The sequence below is a fragment of the Rhipicephalus sanguineus genome, chromosome 9 (assembly GCF_013339695.2).
Source record: "Rhipicephalus sanguineus isolate Rsan-2018 chromosome 9, BIME_Rsan_1.4, whole genome shotgun sequence".
In the NCBI taxonomy this organism is placed as follows: Eukaryota; Metazoa; Arthropoda; class Arachnida; order Ixodida; family Ixodidae; genus Rhipicephalus; species Rhipicephalus sanguineus.
The window spans coordinates 16,647,382-16,667,904 of record NC_051184.2 but is presented as its reverse complement, the minus strand read 5'-3'; the positions used below and the strand labels follow the sequence as shown (position 1 = coordinate 16,667,904).

Genomic DNA, 20,523 nt, shown 5'->3' with positions numbered 1-20,523 from the left:
GTAAGTCATGCTGTGCATGTCATGCGAGTCATGATTGTCATGTTAACTCGTGTTTTTATGTTCGTCACACAGTCACGTCGCGCAATACCAATTTCGTGGTAGATCAAGCTAGCGAAACGGCCGCCAGCGCTCCATGAGCGTGGCACGTAAGTCATGCTGTACATGACATGCGTGTCATGATTTTCATGTTAACTCGTGTTATTTGTGTTCGTTACACAGTCACGTCGCAAGATACCAATTTTGGTGTATATAAATCTAGCGAAACCGCCGCCAGCGCCCCATGAGCGTGGCACGTAAGTCATGCTGTACATGACATGCGTGTCATGATTGTCATGTTAACTCGTGTTTTTATGTTCGTCACACAGTCACGTCGCGCAATACCAATTTCGTGGTAGATCAAGCTAGCGAAACGGCCGCCAGCGCTCCATGAGCGTGGCACGTAAGTCATGCTGTACATGACATGCGTGTCATGATTTTCATGTTAACTCGTGTTATTTGTGTTCGTTACACAGTCACGTCGCAAGATACCAATTTTGGTGTATATAAATCTAGCGAAACCGCCGCCAGCGCCCCATGAGCGTGGCACGTAAGTCATGCTGTACATGACATGCGTGTCATGATTGTCATGTTAACTCGTGTTTTTATGTTCGTCACACAGTCACGTCGCGCAATACCAATTTCGGGGTAGATCAAGCTAGCGAAACTGCCGCCAGCGCTCCATGAGCGTGGCACGTAAGTCATGCTGTACATGACATGCGTGTCATGATTTTCATGTTAACTCGTGTTATTTATGTTCATTACACAGTCACGTCGCAAGATACCAATTTTGGTGTATATAAATCTAGCGAAACCGCCGCCAGCGCCCCATGAGCGTGGCACGTAAGTCATGCTGTACATGACATGCGTGTCATGATTTTCATGTTATGACTTGTCATTTATGTTCGTCATACAGTCATGTTACGCCATACCAATTTTGGTGCACATTCGATGAACCAAGCGACCAGGAGAGCACAAAGTCGTAGGCGGCTAGATAGATAGATAGATAGATAAATAGATACGCTCATAGTCGCAGAAGTTCGCTAAGAAATGCTTCGCATTTAAAAGTGCATTGAAAGAGGAGTCGGATTAACGCTTGCCTGTATGGATTAAGTATATGTTGCTGATGTGATGGCGGCGAGCGTTTTCAGATCGTTTAAAGGTGCCAGGCATGCGTTTATCGGTGCTTACTTACGCATCAATTTTGGGTTATTTTTGTTCTTTAGCGTTGGAAAACGTTACTCTTTAAACGTATGACTGTACTGTTAATTTTTCGCTTGGATATTTGTGTTTTTTTTCCTTGGTATTATTAGTGGCATTTTTCGTTAGCTTTAGATGCGACTGCTTATCATTGAATCTGTTATTGGCATAAAATCAACCATTTTAGTAATTAAAGAAGCAAGAAAATTGGTAGATACGTAAAATAGCGCGAATAAATGAAAGGAAAAGGAGACATGGAGCGGGGCGCTTCTTTCTCGTTTTGTTTTCATTTGCTTGCGTTAATCAAAATTCATTTTGCAGTGACCGCCTACGCAGCCACGATGGCCTAGAAAAGTAGGCTTGAGGTGGCGACGTCGAGAAACATTAGCAACCGTCGTGTGTATTGAACATTCACGTGAGTGATTTTTTTAAACCGTGGAGTAGTTTAAGGGTCCGCCCTGTCGTCGTCTCATGTCTCACGTCGTTGTCACGCGGGTCCCACGTTTGATACACATAAGCCGAGCAGGCTGCACCTTTGGAACGCCAGCGCTTGCTTGCCCGTGAGCGCCAGCGTCGCCGAAGCGATATAATTAGTCTGTCCGAGCCAGCGAATCGACAGCGAAACGTCTGCGTCTGTAGTTGGACACATATCTACGGAAGAGAGATGTGGAGGCGAAAAGGCGGCGCCGGGAGTAGACGCACCACGCTCGGAGCAGCAAACAGTAGAAAAACAGTATAAAGGAGATCATAAAACACAAGATAGATAACCACAAAACAAATAAAATAATCACAAGAAAAGAGCAGAAAAGGGTATAAAATATCACATAATCACTAGGGGTGTGCGAATAGTGAAATTTCATCTCGAATCGAATTCGAATCGAATAGTGTCGAATAGTGGCCAAAAATATCGAATATCGAATAGTGTATATTTACACGAAACGTGTACCACCACTTACGGCAATACAAAGGAGAAATGAGGGACGCTACGGCGTGGTGACATCTTTATTACGCGCTTGTTCGGGAGGGTTTATTTTTTCAGCTCTTATGGGCGCGCAGGCATGTTGATAGAAGAGCCACCGTTCCAGTCAGCAGCGGCACTCCTAATGTCCTAACCTCCTAACGGCTAACATAGGGGGGTACGGTAGCCATTCTTTTTTCCCGTATGGTCGCGCAATGCGGCTCATCTGACAACGGTAATATTGTGCTTCATCGTCATGAGTCCTCCGGGCCCAAAAATCTTGGGGCGCCCGTTCACAGCAGCGTTTAAACTGCGCGCCGGAACGATGGAAGTTTCGGAACTAGTGATGCGGTGCAGCCGTGGCGACTGTACAGCGTCAACCAATTTTCACATGTGAAGCCAGCACCGAGGGTTTCGTGGGCCGAAATCGGGACGTTTTGCAGCGGTTGCGGCATACGCGACCGAAGTACGCAGGAAAACCCACGCCTCCGTTTCGGAAGCGAAGTTGATAAGGGCTTGACAATTTTCTCATGCGTTTTTTTTTCTCCTGCGTCATTTTGAACCAGGATATCGACGAAAGTTTCAACGAAAGGCCTACTGTAACGACGTTAACGTTAGTTTCAGCCACCCACCCTAACCAAGTTGCATCATTGGTCTTTGTTGCGTCTTAGGTATTCATCCTGCCGAATTATTCGAAACTTCGAATACCAGGTATTCGAATTCGAATCGAATTATTCGATTAGATATTATTCGATTAGAATTCGAAACTCGAATATTCGCACACCCCTAATAATCACACTAGAAGAACCGAAAGGAGCAGAAAAGGGCATGAAATATCACATAATCACACTAAAAGAACAGAAAAGGGCAGATAAATACAAGAAAAACAAAAAGGAAACAGGGCCAAATCAATGCTCCGCAGTTCGTACAGCTTTCACTTGGAGTGGAACTGGCTTTGACTTTTTTAGATGCGAAGCAGCTCTTTGACTCACGTGTGTAATGCCGTACGTTACGTGCGTCCGTACGAATGCGCCGCAACGCGTTCCCCTCGCCGTAGGTGTTGGATCGTTGCCAAGTAGGTCACGCCACAGCTTTGCGTTGACGTCACGCTCCCCTCGCACGCTTCCCTCGCAGATGCGCGCTGACGTCACTCTCTCCCTCACCCGCAGCAAGCTCGCCGTAGCGCCCGCAGCTGCCGGCTGCTCCGCCCGCTCGCAACACCTCTGAACGTGTCACTTCTCTCTCGCTTCACCCGTGGTAGTCAAGGCGAAACGCGCGCCTGCTCCGGTCCAGCGCCCGTGTCTCGACTCTGAAGGGACAACGACTACGAAGTCTTGCCAAACGCTTTAATGAAACTTACACGAAACCCAACCCGCCTCCCGTGTCTTTGCGTTTCAAACAAACGTTTACTCGAGTAAACGCTACTCCGAGTTTCGCTTCAAACCGTTCTTCCAGCACCCGCGTCGACGCCCGTTTCAGCCGGGTCAACGCCGTGCGCACCGCTGCTGCTTCGTATCCCATCAGGGTTCCCTTCAGGGAGATGGTCCAAGATGGCAGCATTGTTGTCTTGCTCGAATATGGAAGGAAGTGCAGTGGCAATTTTATTCAGATTGATTGAGCGCAAGAAAAATGCTGAGAAAACTATCTGCAGCACCCTGGCTTACGATGATCAGAATTACGGTTGGCTCCGAAGTATATCTCCGGTTGGGAAGCTCTTGCACTGGAGCAGATAAGCGTTTTTCTCGGTGTCCAAGGCTTCCCGCATAAAAATTAAAGGTAATGCGCTGCGAGTCGACTTATGAGCTAATTTGCTGACCAGTGATCTAAAAAAACTCACGACGGTCCCTTATAGCCATTCGCCTAACACGACTCGAAGGCGAAAGCCATGCATCTTCTTTTTCTTCACAGTCGATGTATTGATCCTCCTTCCCTGTCCCCCTCCAATAGCTTTCTGCACCTAACGTGGTTTTGCACTGCCTCCGTGATCGGCGCACCTTTGACCAAGCGACGATGTCTTGTGATAACGTCATCATGTGACGTCAGGTTATGTGACATCATGCCGACGTCACACATTATGGTGACCTGTGACGTCATGACGTCATATGGAGACGTCATCACGTCATGATGATTTTTTTTATCATTCGTGCTGACGCCGACGCCGAGGGAAGCTGACGGTCAATTTTCGTGTTTGATGAGTCATGTACACTAAAGTGAAACAACAAATCGGTTTAGATCGATAAATTGTACTACGAGAACTCTTATGTCGTTAATTTCACCACCGTGAGTTTACGAATAGAGGAGAGAATCAAGGCCAAAGTTTCATTTTTAAGTTTCGCGCCGTGATAACCGCGCATGACGTCACGGATTTGAAAGTGTATTTCTCGTATACTGGCGACATTGGTCGAACGAAATTTCCTGAAACTTGGTATATTAAGGCTATGGGCCCCTCAGAGGACAATGTACTGCATTTTTACTGATTGGGAACTAGGTAGGACCTACTAGACACCGTTAAAATCTATGACGTCACGTCGTCTAGTGCGGGAATTTCAAGGTTCCGTCGCCACTCGCATTTTCTTTTTGCGCGTTTTCTTGCCTACCAACGGTCTTCTCGCGGCAAGCGTGCTGATTTTAGAATTTTGAAAGAGTAATTTACAAAGTGAGAAAAATCTTTTTCCTCTTTAGTGTCCCTTTAAAACACAAAGGAGAGCATTGAATGCGCCGTGGCTGCGACACTTGTTGTGACCTGCACATAATAACCCAAGTCTGAACTCACGTGAAATCCCAGAAACTGATGTTACTGTCCGGGTTGAGCTTTACGTGCTTGCGGGCGAGTGTGCTTCCGCGCAGATTGCCGAGCCAGACGTCGTAGCCAGCATCGGCGAGCACGTATCCTGCGGTAACGCGACTCCTCTCAGTCACTACTTGGACAGTGGTTGTAGATCAATCACCGAAGAAAAAGATACGCCATGTATCCTAGGCGACCTCAACGCAAGGTGTTGGCAATGAAAAAAGCTCCAGGTATCACAGAAAAATTTGTATTGGGTGACCGCAATGAATCCGCAGTCACATTTCCAACTTTTGTTCTGCGAACAGTCTCTTTATGTGTAACCCATTCTTCAAGCAGCACACACGCCGCCGATACACTTGGGCCTCCCCAGGTAGCCACATAATCTGTATGTTATCACTTAATCACGCAAAGTACATAATAGCAAAAAGAGAAAAAGAAGCAGATGGGGAGCCTCGGTAATGACCTTTATATGCTTTCAGGAGCCGACTGTGGGGCAGGTCGTGGATTACTAGTAGCCACTGCGCGAGACTACATATTCATATATGACTCTCAGCTACAACCATGGTTGTATACCCTCTTAATATAGCGTTGCTTTCGGAAATCGATTTGAAGGTTTGAATCTCGTGCATAGGGTACCAGATCAGCTTTGGAGTAAAAGAAAATGTTTTAATTTACGTTTAATAGTTTTTCCAGGTGCTGACAGTTTCAGCACTAGTTCTAGCAGAACACTAAGACGGAAACTTAGAAACAATACATTCCTAATGTTAACAAAACAGATATGAAGAGTTTCTGAATCTTTACGCAATGTGCATATGGCTCGCATGGAACACACAATACATGTGTGTCGCCTACATCGTCGCAGGAAGTGTTGACACATAAAAAAAAGAACGCGTGCGCGAAGTAGTTATTGTAATGAGGCAGAGACATTATAGTCATCCACACACAGATACAGATACATCATAGTAATTTTGGCAATCTGTAACATCACGATGACGTCATATGGTGACATAATCACGTGATGATATTTTGTGTCACTCGTGTTGACGCCGACGCCAACGGTCAATTTTCGCGTTTGATGAGGAATCTAAGGCCTTAAATACTACAAGACCTATCAATTGATGATGAATCTTTGAAAAAGGAATGTCACTGGAACCCCTGTTTCGCCAAGTGGACCAGTGTTTGTCTGGTCCTGGCGAAAACAAGCAGCCTTCTGGAAACGCTGGCTTCAGCTACATTACTTTTCGACAAAATCTCATCGCTTCAAGCTTTCATCTTCCCACGAACTTTTCTTGAAGTGCTTCAAAGCTGATCAAGAGCTTTGATTTTTGCCCCATAATACATAGTGGTTATCTTACCGAGGCTCTGGTCTGCGTAATTGGTCACCCACGTGACGGCCGAGCCCAAAAGACCGTGCACGAGAAGCAGGGGGGGTCTGCTGGCGCCGTCACAGTCAAGGTAAGGCGAACCAGTTGTGGTCTCTTCGGTCTCCAGCCTCCCTCGCGGTATCCTGTAGATGCCGAGTACGTATCCGTCCTCGGTCACTACTTCTCGGGATTCTACGGGGTAGCCCCGGACTTGGATCAGCTCTTCCTGCGCAAAGGCGTGACCAACAAAGGTTGCAGTTGAATGTTGCCTAAGAAAACGATTATTGTTTCGTGCTTTCCTGTGCTTTTCTGTGCTTCTGTGCGAATAAGGAAGAAGCTCGCAGAAAGAGAAAAGGTGAGTGACGCAGGAGGCAAAGTTTCGACAAGGAATTGCTTTTGTAGGCAGCAACAGTTGCTGCTGAAAAGACAAAATATACAAATTACATTTGCAAATTGCAAAAGCTGCATGTAATTAATTTTTAACAGTTAAGCTCGAGGTATGTTCGCGTAGCGTAGACACAAAACTCGGTGGATATGGGCCACGAAAAGCGGGTATGTGCCAAGCAGCTCCTAGCATATCATAGCCATGCGTAGTATAGTATAGCCAGGGGGTGGGAAAGTGAAGTAAGGGTGAGAAGGAGTGATGTGAGGGTGTGGGAGAGGGTAAAGCATTGCATAGCCACGTATACGATGCAGCAAGGGGCGGGAAAGAAAAGTGAGGGTGAGGAGGAGGGGAATGGTTAGGGGAGAGAGCAAAGCATAGCATAGCCTTGCATAGTATAATATTGCAAGGGAGCGAGAAAGGTAAGTGAGGGGGAGGGAAAGGAAGATGGGAATCATTTATTCACAAATAAATTAATTTACACAACGGTTGAATTGACGATAATCGGTTATATGTGTTCCGGGTTATAAGCGTATGCGGCAAGCGAGCCCGCAACTTCGGGCCTCTTTAATTCCCTTCGTTCCCCTGGTTAATCTCCCGCATAGCTAGTTCTGTGTTTTGTAAGGTTGAACGTGGTCGCCAAGGCTACCACGCAATCGAGCCATTTGTCATTACAGAGAATGTAAAAGCTCAGTTCCTTGAGCAGCAACGCTCGCTTCTCACCAAGCATCGCAGCCCCGTGCCGTAGAAATCTTCCTCGCGGAAGATGGCTGCACAAATGAGTTGTAACCGATGGCTGCTTGAAGGTGCTAAGTTTCGCAGTCCAAGGTTCACGCAGCTTCTTACCCTGAGCAGTTCAAGGGTCGACCTACGTCAGCGCGCGTCATGAAACGCGTTCGCTCAATCCCAGTGTGATTCCGGAGTGCGCTAATGTGACTACTGTGTAATGTTAGCAGATTATAGAGCGCGGCGTCAGCACTTGGCGACATCGCGTGGCAAGAAGCGCATCTGATCCAAATGCCATTCTTGATTCATGTCAACTATCGGCCAATAGCAACAATCTGCTGTGTTACGAAATAGAGCTGGCGACGGCAACTCCGGGGAGAGTACCCGCCGTGGTGGTCTAGTGGTTACGGTGCTCGACTGCTGACCCGAAAGTCGCAGGATCGAATCTCGGCCGCGGTGGCCGCATTTCGATGAAGGTGAAATGCTAGAGGCCCGTGTATTTGGATTTAGGGGCACGTTATAGAACACCAGATGGTCAAAATTTCCGGAGCCCTCCGCTACGGCGTTTTTCATAATCACACCGTGGTTTTGGGACGTAAAACCCCAACAACTATATATTATTATCCGGGGTGAGTCAGGACTGCTCTCTGTATGAAGAGAAGGCGCTTGAGAAAGGCTCAACTTCACACTGCGCTTGTAAGCTCTCCTTGCGGCGCACGACTGCGAGATTTGGCTAAGGTGTTCACAGCAGCGTCTGCTTTCCGCGGTATGTGCTTTTTCCCAAGCAAGGGGGGTTGTTCAGGAGCCCTTTAAAGAATTAGGTTGTTGTGTTGGAGTACAAGGTTCGACTCGTCAGTTGGGCGCCGAGTTCAGGCTTACCCGCCGAAGTGGTTAGCGGTTGTGGTGCTCGACTGCTGACCCGAAAGTCACAGGACAGAATCTCGGCCGCGGTGGCCGCATTTCGATGGAGACGAAATGCTGGAGGCCCGTGTACTTAGATTTAGGTGCACTTGAAGAACCCCAGGTGGTGGAAATTTCCGCAGCCCTCCACTGCAGCGTCTTTCATAATTATATCGGGGTTCTGGGACGTAAAACCCCAGCAATCATTATAAATATTGAGTTCAGACTTGACTTTCCCTATGACCTATCTGTAAGATAGCAGAATCAACAACCATAACCACGAAAATCCTGAGGGATTCACAAAGAAGAAATATAGGGCAGCTTCGCACTAAGGGTGCCAAGCCTGAAGGAAGTGCGGAGCGGGACGGCCTTCATGTTTCTTTTTATTTTTACTGCGTAGCACTTCAGGGGCCCGGCTTGCCGTCCATATACATCTTATGTGGCGTGATCACGCTCACAATCAAGCGCTCAATACAGGCCTGAAACAATGCTAGCCATTCTCAAAACCAGGTTAAAGAATGAACAAGGTGTAAAATATTATAATTAACAGAAATAACTAAGAAGTAATCGTAATAATTAACTTAATATCGCCCAAAATGCTTCAGAAACATGCGGCTGACACCCGCGCCGCGCAAGAGAGGGCGCCACCGCCTCACCAAGTGCGCGATTGCTCCTCCCACCGGCGCTTCTCCGGCGCTTCGTCGCTGCATCTGAAGGGGCAAAACAACCTCACGGAACTCGCTGCGGGCGACACGTATCTCAACGGCCGTAATAAGCAGGAAGTCGATAAAGCGCAGCATAAAGTAGTGCGCATGCCGCACTCTGCGAATCTCCCTAACAAGATTATACTCGGTGATGGGGAAACCATACGTGCCTAACTCAAACACTGACGTCATTGGCAGCTTGGTAAACGGAGCAGTGGGAGCTCAACAAACGGGAATCGCGGGGTGCCCGTTCTACGCACTTCCGAAGGTTTCACAGTAGTCGTGTTGCGTTTAGCGCAAGATTTAGAACTGCACCGATCACTACACAAGATTTTAGAGTGCAGCTCTTTGGCGCCCGTTCCTGCGTTGAGCGGCGTAGCTGTTGGCGTCGGTGGCGTAACCGATAGAGCGAACAAAGACGAAACAGAGCGAACACGGAGTGTGTCGATATCATGAGCCACTGGCCTCTAACCTCGCTTTCTTCCTCCGTCACGCGCACTGGCCCCTCGGTCGGAGCTCGTGCGTGTGCAGGGCTGGCACGTGCACTGCGGCTGGCTTCGCCTGTCGTCATAGGCGTGCGCACAGGGGGGCAGGGGGGCAGCCGCCCCCCTATTCACCTAAGAGGGGGGCGCAAAGTCAGCCCCACACATTGACATAATAGGGGAGGCGCTGCGACACGGAGGGGGGGGGGGGGGCGTAATGTCAGCGCCATACATTGACATAATTGGGAGGGGGGGGGGCGCTGCGACGAAACTTCGCCCCCCCCCCTGAAGGCGAACCCTGCGCACGCCTATGCTTGTCGTAATAAGGCTGTCGGCGTTTCGCTTGGTTCGCGACGCCTGCAATACACAGAGTGGTGTGCGTAGCACTCGAGCGCTAGCAGTTTCTGCGGCAATATTACGGTGCCACATGGGCATGAACTAGTGCGGTGCTCCCCGAAGATAAAAACGATGAGTAAACGTGAAGTGCTCGCGCGTGGGGCTCATCAGCCATATTGTTTTGGCTGCCAATTCACTGGTATAAATATCTAATAAATCTACATCTCGCCTCCGTCACAATATGCAACGAATGTTACATTGCTACAACTGGTGATAGCGAAAACTTCAAGCACAGTTGGCGTTGCCCCTACATGAAAGTGCGCTCAGAATTCGCATTAGGTAGTATCGTAATGGTCGATGAATTTTTCTATTTCTTTTTTCTTTTCTTTCTTTCTTTCTTTTTTCGCTCGTCTCTCTGTTATTTTCTGTCTTTTTTGCCTCTGTTTATTTTTGTTTTTCATTCTTTCTTGATATATTTCTTTCTCTCTTTCTTGCCTTTCTTTCTCCCTCCCTCTCTCTCTCTATTTCACGCTTCCTCTTTCTTTCTATATCTTTCTCCCTTTTCTCTTTATTTCTTTCTCTCTCTTTCGTTGACTCTCTCTTTCTTTCTCTTCCTGCCTTTCTTCTCTTCCTTTCTATTTCCTTCTATTTCTTTTTTCTATCCTATGCTTTACTCTCCTCCTCCTTTCCTTCCTCCTCATCCTCACTTCCCATTCCCAACCCCTTGCTATACTATACTATACTATACTATACTATACTATACTATACTATACTATACTATACTATACTACACTACACTACACTATACTATACTATACTAAACTATACAGTATACTATACTATACTATACTATACTATACTATACTATACTATACAGAGCTATGCTCTGCTAGCGTGCCCCGGTAGCCGGGTGGTTACGATCGACGCACGCGTTCGGATTGCGGATACGCGAGTTCGAATCCCGCCTCGCCAAGAATTTCTTTCTTTCCCTTTATTTCTAGCCCTCTCTTCCTCTCTCTCTCTGAACCATCAGAGTTATTCCATGCCACGCCGGACAAATCGGTGCACGTTTTCTGGGAGCAAAGCACAAGAAGACGACGAAGAGAGCGCGTGCCGGTTTATGATGATGATAGTTTTCTGTCAATGACTAACGTCACAATGAAAAGCTTAACAGCTCCGCTGTAAAAGCGCGGCATCCTGGGGCCAGGTCCTGGGCGTGGGTGGAGTCTTCAGTCCATGATCCCCTGAGCTGCGACCGCCCATCGCGCTCTCCTGACCAGACTGAGCCGGTCTCGGATGTTGACCCTAGACAGCGTTGCTAGAGTCAACTGTCCTATCGAAAGAAATGGCATGCTACACACGATGCTTTTGTCGGCGTCAGCGTCCTTTGGCAGCATTAGAGCACGGGCGCCTCTCGTCCTCCAAAAGGGCAGCGTGCTGCCCACCAGGAACACGAGCACAGCATTCCTGCACGTGAATCAGAGGGCCTGCTATAATATTTATAACTTGCTCTGTCAGTCAAGAACCATCGTAGGGTTCAATTTCGGTTACGAGAAATGTCAAAGCTATATCGCGTTTCTCTTTACTGTTTGTCTTTTTTAACACGAAAGTGTTTTATGCCGGGGTCCACCAAGTACATCCGTCGCGGATATGACGTTGATAAAATGGACGCCAACGGGTGAGAAAGAAAAAAACCAAGAAAAAGATACCACACTGGGAATCGAACCAACGACGTTGCGGCCGCGACGGCACGCGCCCGACGCCCTACCGACTAATCTAAATCGGGAGTTGCGAGACATGGCGCGAACGCAGGCGAACGCGCCTTATATCTTTCCAACGCCTCCTTGTTCTGTCACACATTCTCTTTCGCGGCGGGCGGAGCGGGGCGGTGCCGCCGTCTGTGAGATGTGAAAAGAAGTAATGCTTCACGATCGACACTTACCAGCGCTTACTCCGAGATTGCACGCGATATCTGAGGTCATGGTTAAAGCGTCTCGATACCAGAGAGGTAGAATGGCCGCGCTGGCGTCGCCGAGGCACCCTTGACGCAGTTACGTTCTTTGCCTTTGGCTTCGTGTTAGCGTGCGTCGGCTCATCGGAGTAGTGCAGCTTCCACGTGAACCAACGGGATTTCTCCGCCGCCGACTGCTTCAATTGCGAGAGCACCGGCTAACAAAACTGCTGCAATATGCGTTGCAGAAAGGACGCGATTTCGACAGGCGAATGTCGTGCCTTGGTGGAGCGAGAGCAGCGCCTGCGAGACAGAGGCCAGCGGGACGCACGCGTTTGCGGCTCAGGCTACGAACCTCTACCCCCCGTGTTGCTGAAGCGCAGTGTGTGTTATGTATGCATGAGCACAGTCGTCGGCTACCCATTACTAGAAAGTGCACACCGTGCCGTTTCTCTCCTTAATTGACGATGCTTTGAAGAAGTGCATACCGGGTATACCAGTGTTGATTATGAGCTTGTTGATATCATCCTTACGTGGGATTCACGATTCGCTGTGTCCAAATATATGTTCACACCGTCAGCTACCACAACGGTTTAATCATGATCATGGGCGTTAGTCGTCGCGATAGAGACATGCTGTCAACATGGGTGCATCCACGTCAAACGGTGCTATAGCTGCCAAACACGAATAGACACTGTACAAGCTCTCATATATCACTACACAATGAGCACTACTTCTGTGAAGACACGTTTCACTTTCGTGTTATACCGATTCCTATGACGGAGGGATCAGCCATGTTTTTTGGAATGAGTGCCGGCATTACTTCGTACATGGGTCTATGGGTCACATGTATTTCGAAGTACATGTGACCCATAGTCACATGTGGCTGTATGTGTTGTTAAGTGTTTATCAGTGTATATATCATAATCATCACCCAGCACCTGGAGTAGCATGTCAGGCGAACAGCCATGCTAACATCTCCATCATTTAATTAAAACGTTTCTCTCTCTCTTTCTTCGTCTACTGATCTCAGACAAGATCATAACCTCGTGTACATGCTTGCACCTTTGCATGCCGATGTTGGGGCTAAGAGTAGTGTTCTTGCCGGTTATCTTTACATACTTGCTTGTCTACGAGTGTATGCTCCGGATTTTTAGAGCCTGGGCTGTTGTCTCCGTATCTCACAATATTTTTACATTGTTGCTGTAAAAAATAGAATGTGTTCGCCACCATTTAGAGTGATCACATTCTTTTTTTTCCTTTCAGTAAAAAACAAGAGAAATTGGGCAGGGGCGATGCAAGTAGGGAAGGGTGTTTCAGCTCCACTAACATGAAACCTGTGGAGGGGCGAAGCATGCAGTGTGCGCTGTTGTTTCCCACAGCAAAATCACCGGGATTTCCCCACCGGGATCACCCAGTGGGCAATGAGAGACAGACGAAAGATTAGACACAGAGACCCGCAGTCCGCTTTTAGTTAACATGCACGCTGCGAATCTTTATTGTTCAACTACGCACAAGAGAAATCTCCCACTGGCACTACATTGCAGGTCAAGATCCAGTGCCTATATATACGGGGTGGCCGGTGAACGGTGTGCAGCGCGAGAGGTCGGCTTTTTTTTTTTTTTCAATAAATAAACTCGCTAGCAGACGCTGCCTTAGAGTGCCTCGATGTCCTCCTCGCCCACCGGGCGAGGAGGACCTCGAGGCACTCTACGCTGCCTGCGTCAGTGTTGCCTCTCGCGGGAGAGGGCGCGTTCTCGTTCCTTGCGAGCTGGTAGTTCAGCGTTCATCGCAGAAAGAGCGTTTCCATAGTGAACGCGCGCCATTCGCTCTCTCTCGCCACACGGCGAGCCGTCTCTTGCGCCGTCTCTTGCGCTCAAGCAAATTGACCGTCCCAACAGCAGACGACGATGCACGCCGACACGCCGAGACCCTAAGGTGCTTCGGCCCTAAAAGGTCATGTAGATCGTGTAGCTAAATTCAGCCGACGCCGTGTGGATTATTTTCATGAACTGGTAGACATGAATAGGAAGGATCAAAATACACGTACTAAACGATAAGCAGGGCAAAGTTATTTAAAATTTCAATGACGCCCCGCCACGGTGGTTTAGTGATTATGGCGCTCGGCTGCTGACCCGAAGGTCGCGGGATCAAATCCTGGCCGCGGCGGCTGCATTTTCGATGGAGGCGAAAATGTTTGAGGCCCGTGTACTTGGATTTATGTGCACGTTAAAGAACCCCAGGTGGTCGAAATTTCCGGGGCCCTCCACTACGGTGTCCCTCACAATCATATCGTGGTTTTGGGACGTTAAACCCCAGATATTATTATTATTACAATTTCAATGACATGATGATGGTAGCAGACTTCTGCTCGGAACTGTACAGTTCACAGATAAGTCACCCGTCCTCAAATGAAATCAATGTGGAACAAGGCACTGAAGCGGGGTTTCCGTTGGGCGGACTTGAAATTGAGCCAGAACACAAGCTAAAGGCAGCCCAAGTAGCCATGCCATTTAGTATTACTGCCAAATTCGTAGCCAACTAGAACAAAAGCATGTTATGAAAAGGGTGAAATATTAATTAGTTAATTTATTTATTTACATTGTGAACCAGCTAAATTAAAGTTTCCTCAAGGTAATCTACTCGGGCGTATTGAGTACATTGTATCCTAAGAGAGCTAGTGAGCAAACTTGTCACTGAGCTACAACAGCCAGTAACAAAAAGACAATTTTTTCCTTCTTTCTGGTTTCTAATAATGAACAAATAGGGCACGGCAGTATCACAGGCATGACATCTAATCCTTTTGTTTTTATCGTCCAGCTTTGTCGCTACCTTTCTGCTGATGCCGGCAGTGCGCGATGCACCCGGCTGGAAAACTGCGGTCAACGCCATACAGCAGACTTGCCTCCTGCCTGTCTACGTGTCAACAGCACATGCGCACCTCAACAATATCTGGACTATGCCTCCTTCATCGACAGCAGTTGGTGCTCTGGCGGGCCTCGACGGCGCAGTGACGGCGCTGCAGGCATTTCGCTGGAGTATAAAACCGGATCGCAACCATCCACACGCCATAGGGCACGGCAGCATCGCTGGCATGACGTCAAATCCTTTTGTTTTCATCGTCCAGGTGAGCAAACGCTACGGCGAAAGTTTTGATGTTTTCGCTCAAATAACCTTTGTTGTGCTGCAGTGCCCAGGGCTGCTTTGCTTATTGTTGTCTAAAACGCTGTTTTACGTTGAGAAATTACTGTTACATTGTGGGGACGTTGAGACTAACCCTGGGCCTTGACCTGACCTAACCTTCCTCTTCAAACGGATTCAACAAATTGCTGATTATGTCAAGGAAATTAAGATGACCGGTTCACTGCCACCGAATCTAAACTGGAAAAAGTAGCAGCCCTTGATCAGAAGGTTTCGTCATGTGTGACCACGGTAAACAAATTACAGCAATCCCTTTCAGCCATGAAAGCCAGAGTAGACGACCTTGAATACCGCTCGCGACGGTCTAATCTAATACTTTATGAAATTCCAGAGAATAGCAAAGAAAATGACAGGGACCTTGTTGAAATGGTCAACGAAGATGTAATAAAGAAGGCACTTGAATTAGAACTCGTGGCTATCGAACGGATTCATAGACTAGGAAGACCTGCTGCCATTAACACACGGTCGATAATGCTAAAGCTTCTAGATTTCCGGGAAAATACTACTATACTGAAGAACTGCTATAAAAAAAGGGATCAAAGATCGCGATGGGAGAAGATTTCACTCCCCGTGTGCGCGACATCAGAAAGAAACTGTGGCAAGTATATAAGGCAAAGAAACTAGCAGCTGAAAAGGTAAATCTTGTGTTTGACAAGTTAAAACTCTTCAACGAACTATTTGGATAGGATGAGGTTCCTAGTTGCATTCGGCCTATTAAGCGCAACCCTCAGCAAAACGACAAAGAATCCCGAGCGCGCGTTTTGCGTTCATGCAACACTCTGACACGCTCCAAGTAAAGTTCGCAAACATAAATGTTCGCCGCATTCTTCAAACGACAACCTGGCTAGAATCATTTTTACTCAGCACAGATCCCGAATTTGTCGCACTCACCGAAACGTGGCTGTCGAGTGACATCAGAGACTTGGAGATATCGCCGCCCAACTACGTAATCTTACGTAAAGACAGAACTACACGTGGGGGAGGTGTGGCCATCGTAATAAGAAAAGATATCGCTTCCACGTCACTCCCCGATGTCGAAGGGGTGGAAGCAGTTTTTTTTTTTTTGTAAAATGCACTTAACTTTCTGTCCAATGGTAATTGGTTGCATTTATCGAAGTCCCTCTTCACACTTAGATGCATTGCATTTCCTGTATCAATACCTGCACGTTCACGCTCTTGCAAGTAGGCTTATACTGGTTGGGGATTTTAACCTCCCCGGTATCGACTGGCTCACTATGAACCATCAGTCACCTTTGTCCGACATTATTATTCATACTATGCTAACATTTAATCTCTCTCAAATTGTTAGAGCCCACTCGTGTACAGGGGTGTTCTTGAAATATACATGACCTAGTTTTTATTAGTGACCATTTTCCCACAGATAAGGCCATCATTGAGCTAACAGACGGCAGATCAGATCACAAGATAGTATCATGTTCGATTCCCCTTCGTGAAATTATAAGGCATTCAAATTCAATTGTGTCCTTTCTCGATTTCAACAACTCTGATGACATTAGTGTAGTGGACCACTTATCACTTGAATTTAGTTCCTTTGAGCAGCTTGCCGGTCACCCGGATGTCGATATCGAATCGTTGTGGCAGAAATTTAAAGAAGTATCGCATTGCTTTTCTCACTACATACCTACTAAAACCAAGAAAGAAACACAGTCCAATCCATGGATAAATCGTGACATTATTCATGCAAAACGTACAGTAAAGCGCCTCAGAACGTCTTCAAAACAAACACTGAATCCCATAATTAGTAGGAACATTACGGAAGCCATCATAGTTCAATGAAGTCTCAAATTAAAGCAGCCAAAAATCACTACTTTTCTTACACGTTACCTAATTTTCTAAATGATGCACCTGAAAACTTTAGGAACTGCCTAAATCCAAAAGATAAAAAAGCTAGTACAATGGCCCCAGAAGAAAGTAGATACAGAGCTAACTTGTTGAATATCTACTTTCACCCAGTTTTTACTGCAGACAACAACATCCCACCAGCTCTAGAAATTCACCGCATCAACCCCATTGAACCACTCCGCATAAACGAAGCAGCTATCTTTGACCTTTTGCAAAAAGCAGATAAAGAAACAACCAGGGCCTGACAATATACCGAATGAGTTTCTCACCCGTTACGCCGAATGATAACCAAATATCAGTTTATTATCTTTAACATATCCCTAAAAAATGTTCACTGCCCAATGACTGGAAGACGGCACAAGTCATACCAATTTACAAATCGGTAGTGAAGCTGGCGTCGCTAATTATCGTCCGATATTCTTAACAAGCGCAGTATGTAAAATACTTGAAAACATTATTCTTAAATATAGAACTACTTACCTTGAAAACGAGCACATTTTATCACCATCTCAGCGTGGATTTCGTAAACGTCTTTCCACCGTTACACAACTAACCGAATTAATACATGAAATGTCATCAACCATCGACCATCAAAAGCAGATCGACCTTATCTCACTTGATTTTTTACAAGCATTTACCTGGGTTTCGCATCAGAAGCTAATAAAAAATTGCAGGTGATAATAGGTAAATGACCAATCTCAAACTGGATTAATGCATACCTAACCAAGCGGACACAGTTCGTGAAAATAAATCGGCAAAGATCGGAACTAACAGAAGTTACATCAGGTGTACCGCAGGGCAGCGCCTTAGCTCCTATTTTATTCCTTATTTTTATTAACGACTAGCCCCAATCAATGGGAACTAACATAAAGCTTTTCGCCGACGATTGAATCATTTATAAAGAAATCAATTCTCCGTCAGATCATATTGTTCTCAACAATGTCCTATTACCAGTGTCAGATCGGTGCGCGAAGTGGAAGGTGACCTTGAAGGTAAAAAAATCAGCCTTGCTAAGAATAACCCGTAAACAAAACATATCATATTTTGCCTATACTATTGATCGTGCACGCAACTAACTTTCCTAAAACAGCAAAAGTATCTTGGACTAGTGATTTCTAGTGACCTTAGATGTGAGGCGCTTGTTACATCGTCTGCCTTAAAAATATTATTTTTTCTTAAAAGACGACTCTGATCCGCACCACCTGAAACAAAACTCAGCCTATAAAACCTTCATTCGACCTATACTAGAATACGATAACTTAGCCTGGTTCCCGGCCACGAATAACTTAATTAAAAAGCTAGAAGGCGTACAAAGAAAGGCTGTTACATTTATCTACAACAAATAGTTTGCTCGATTCACCCACTGAATTAATTGCAAGAGCTGGGCTACTAACATTACGAAATCACGCTAAACGCGCACGCCAAAAAATGATTTTCCAACTTATTCATAAACAGCTAAACATCGAGAGCTCTAGGTTCGTATCCATTTCTGAAACCAGACAGTCACGCCACAAACATCCATTAACACCACAGGAATACCATTTCAACTCTAACTTCAAGTATTCTTTCTTCCCACAGCCAGAGAATGGAATAGACTACCTGGCTGTATAACGAGTAGTAACGATTTCAATACTTTTTAATATTACTTGATGACCATATTCGTGCCTCCCATGTAGTAGGGTTGATGTTTTCATTTTCTCATTTACTAGTATAATTCTTGAGTGCTTTTTCAATATGATTGAAGGAAAGAAGATGACTTTTTTTTTAAGGGCTCGTTTTTCTTTGTTAAACAGAATATTAATGAGAACTAACAGACAATAATGCCAGGGAAAGTATAGGGTATGTTATTTGCGGTAATTAGGATGTAAATTTCAAGAAAGTAAAGTGGACGAAAAGATAACTTTCCGCCGGCAGGGACCGCGGCTAAAAGCGCGCGAGCGGGGGCGACGAACGCGGCCGAAGCGGAGATGAAACGAGCCGTCCCGTTTCCGTCGCTCGAAGGGTGCATGCGATAACATCACCCCGCTCGGGAGGCCTGCCGTCGAAGCAGACAGGAAACGCCCCACCCATCTTTAACGAGCATGAACAAAGACGCGAGGGGGGGGGGGGACTTTGAACTTTGAATCTAAGGGCGTGGTCGCGATCGCTGGCGCGCGCACTATCTTGACAGCCATCGCAGCGGGCGGCTGGTATACCCTTCTACGTGCTGCGCTCTCAACACGACGTGACTATGCGTAGAGCATCTCTCCCTGGAGCAGCCGTATTCTCTTACACCAGCGTTTTGTAGTTACGCGAGATCAGATACAAAACAGTTAGCTGCCAGCCTCACTTCGTATAACACTACAATTTGTTGCTATCGCATTCATTGCTTCGCCCTTGCGGTGAAACTGAATTTTTTATGCAAGTGTATCTTTTGTATCTTTTGCTTGCCCTCCTGCAGTAGTCTCCATTGGGACTGGCAGTATGTAAAAGTAAATAAATAAATAAATAAATAAATTACTACGTGCAAAACGGAAGTACAGTATTAAAAGGATGACCAAGTATGATACGATTCAGTGTTCCGGTTTAGTAGCGTTTTAAGCTTAATAAGCTCGAAGTCGATTATTACACTGCCTTTATATTAACAGCATTCCTGCATTTCACATGCGTCTTGTCACGTAGTTGTGATGGTGAAGAAGGCTACAGCAAGACTGGGAAATACGGAACTTTTTATTTAGGCTAACTTGTGCCCGGGATATGAAAACTCGGAATACAAGCGGTACACGCTGTGCACTGATAGCTACGAGAACAGTCGTCGGCCGTCGAGTAATCCGATCAGCGGTAAGGTGCGTCAGTATTTATACATGTGGCATCGAATATTCTAGGCTTATCGTTGGTGACCGCGTTAGTTTCAGAATAAACACTATATACTGTTCGCGTTGCTCGTTCAAGCTTATCAGAACAAACCATTGTGCGTTCAATGTAACGTCCCAGAAGACCTGAAACACGTTCTGTGTGAATGCAGGCGATACGCATCAGAGAGACGATCTCTGAAGGCGGCCTTGCACCTTCAACGGGACTCGTGCTTTGAACTTAGACATATTCTGGGCCCATGGCAAAGCAGCACCTGTGCGTTACGCGCAACGAAAGCGCTGCTGACTTTCTTGCGGGCCGCGAGCCTGAACGAAACCTTGTAAGCAGTGTAGTCGCTGTGTGTGTGTGCGTGTGTGTGTGTGTGTGTGTGTGTGTGTGTGTGTGTGTGTGTGTGTGTGTGTGTGTGTGTGTGTGTGTGTGTGTGTGTGTGTGTGTGTGTGTGTGTGTGTGTGTGTGTGTGTGTGTGTGTGTGTGTGTGTGTGTATCATAATCATCACCCAGCACCCGGAGTCGCATGTCAGGAGAATAGCCAGGCCAATATCTCCAGCTTTTCCTTAAAACATTTCTCTCTCTCTCTTTTAGAACTGACCTGTTTCATTTGGTTGTAGTTTTGTTACAAAGTATCCAATTTTAATGTAGTTTGCGTCAAAACATTCAGGAAGGAGGCAGATTTAATGGCCCGTACCGTTTTTTGATGTGCAACGCCAAAAAAAGAATGAATAAGAAATAACGAAAACCGCGAAATACTATAAAGGAGGGATGGCTTTGGCTTATAAAAC

At 46.5% G+C, this 20,523-nt stretch overlaps 1 protein-coding gene across 1 annotated transcript in view; it reads right to left on the bottom strand.

Moving 5' to 3' along the window:
• LOC119405370 (gastric triacylglycerol lipase-like) overlaps window positions 1-20,523 on the bottom strand; it is a 35,643-nt gene that overhangs the window by 14,119 nt on the left and 1,001 nt on the right. The window contains exons 2-4 of the mRNA XM_049419366.1: window positions 7,452-7,498; window positions 6,338-6,572; window positions 4,968-5,085 (exon numbers count right to left, since the gene is read on the bottom strand). Coding sequence (XP_049275323.1) covers window positions 4,968-5,085; window positions 6,338-6,572; window positions 7,452-7,498 — 400 coding nt within the window. The remainder of the gene's footprint in view (window positions 1-4,967; window positions 5,086-6,337; window positions 6,573-7,451; window positions 7,499-20,523) is intronic.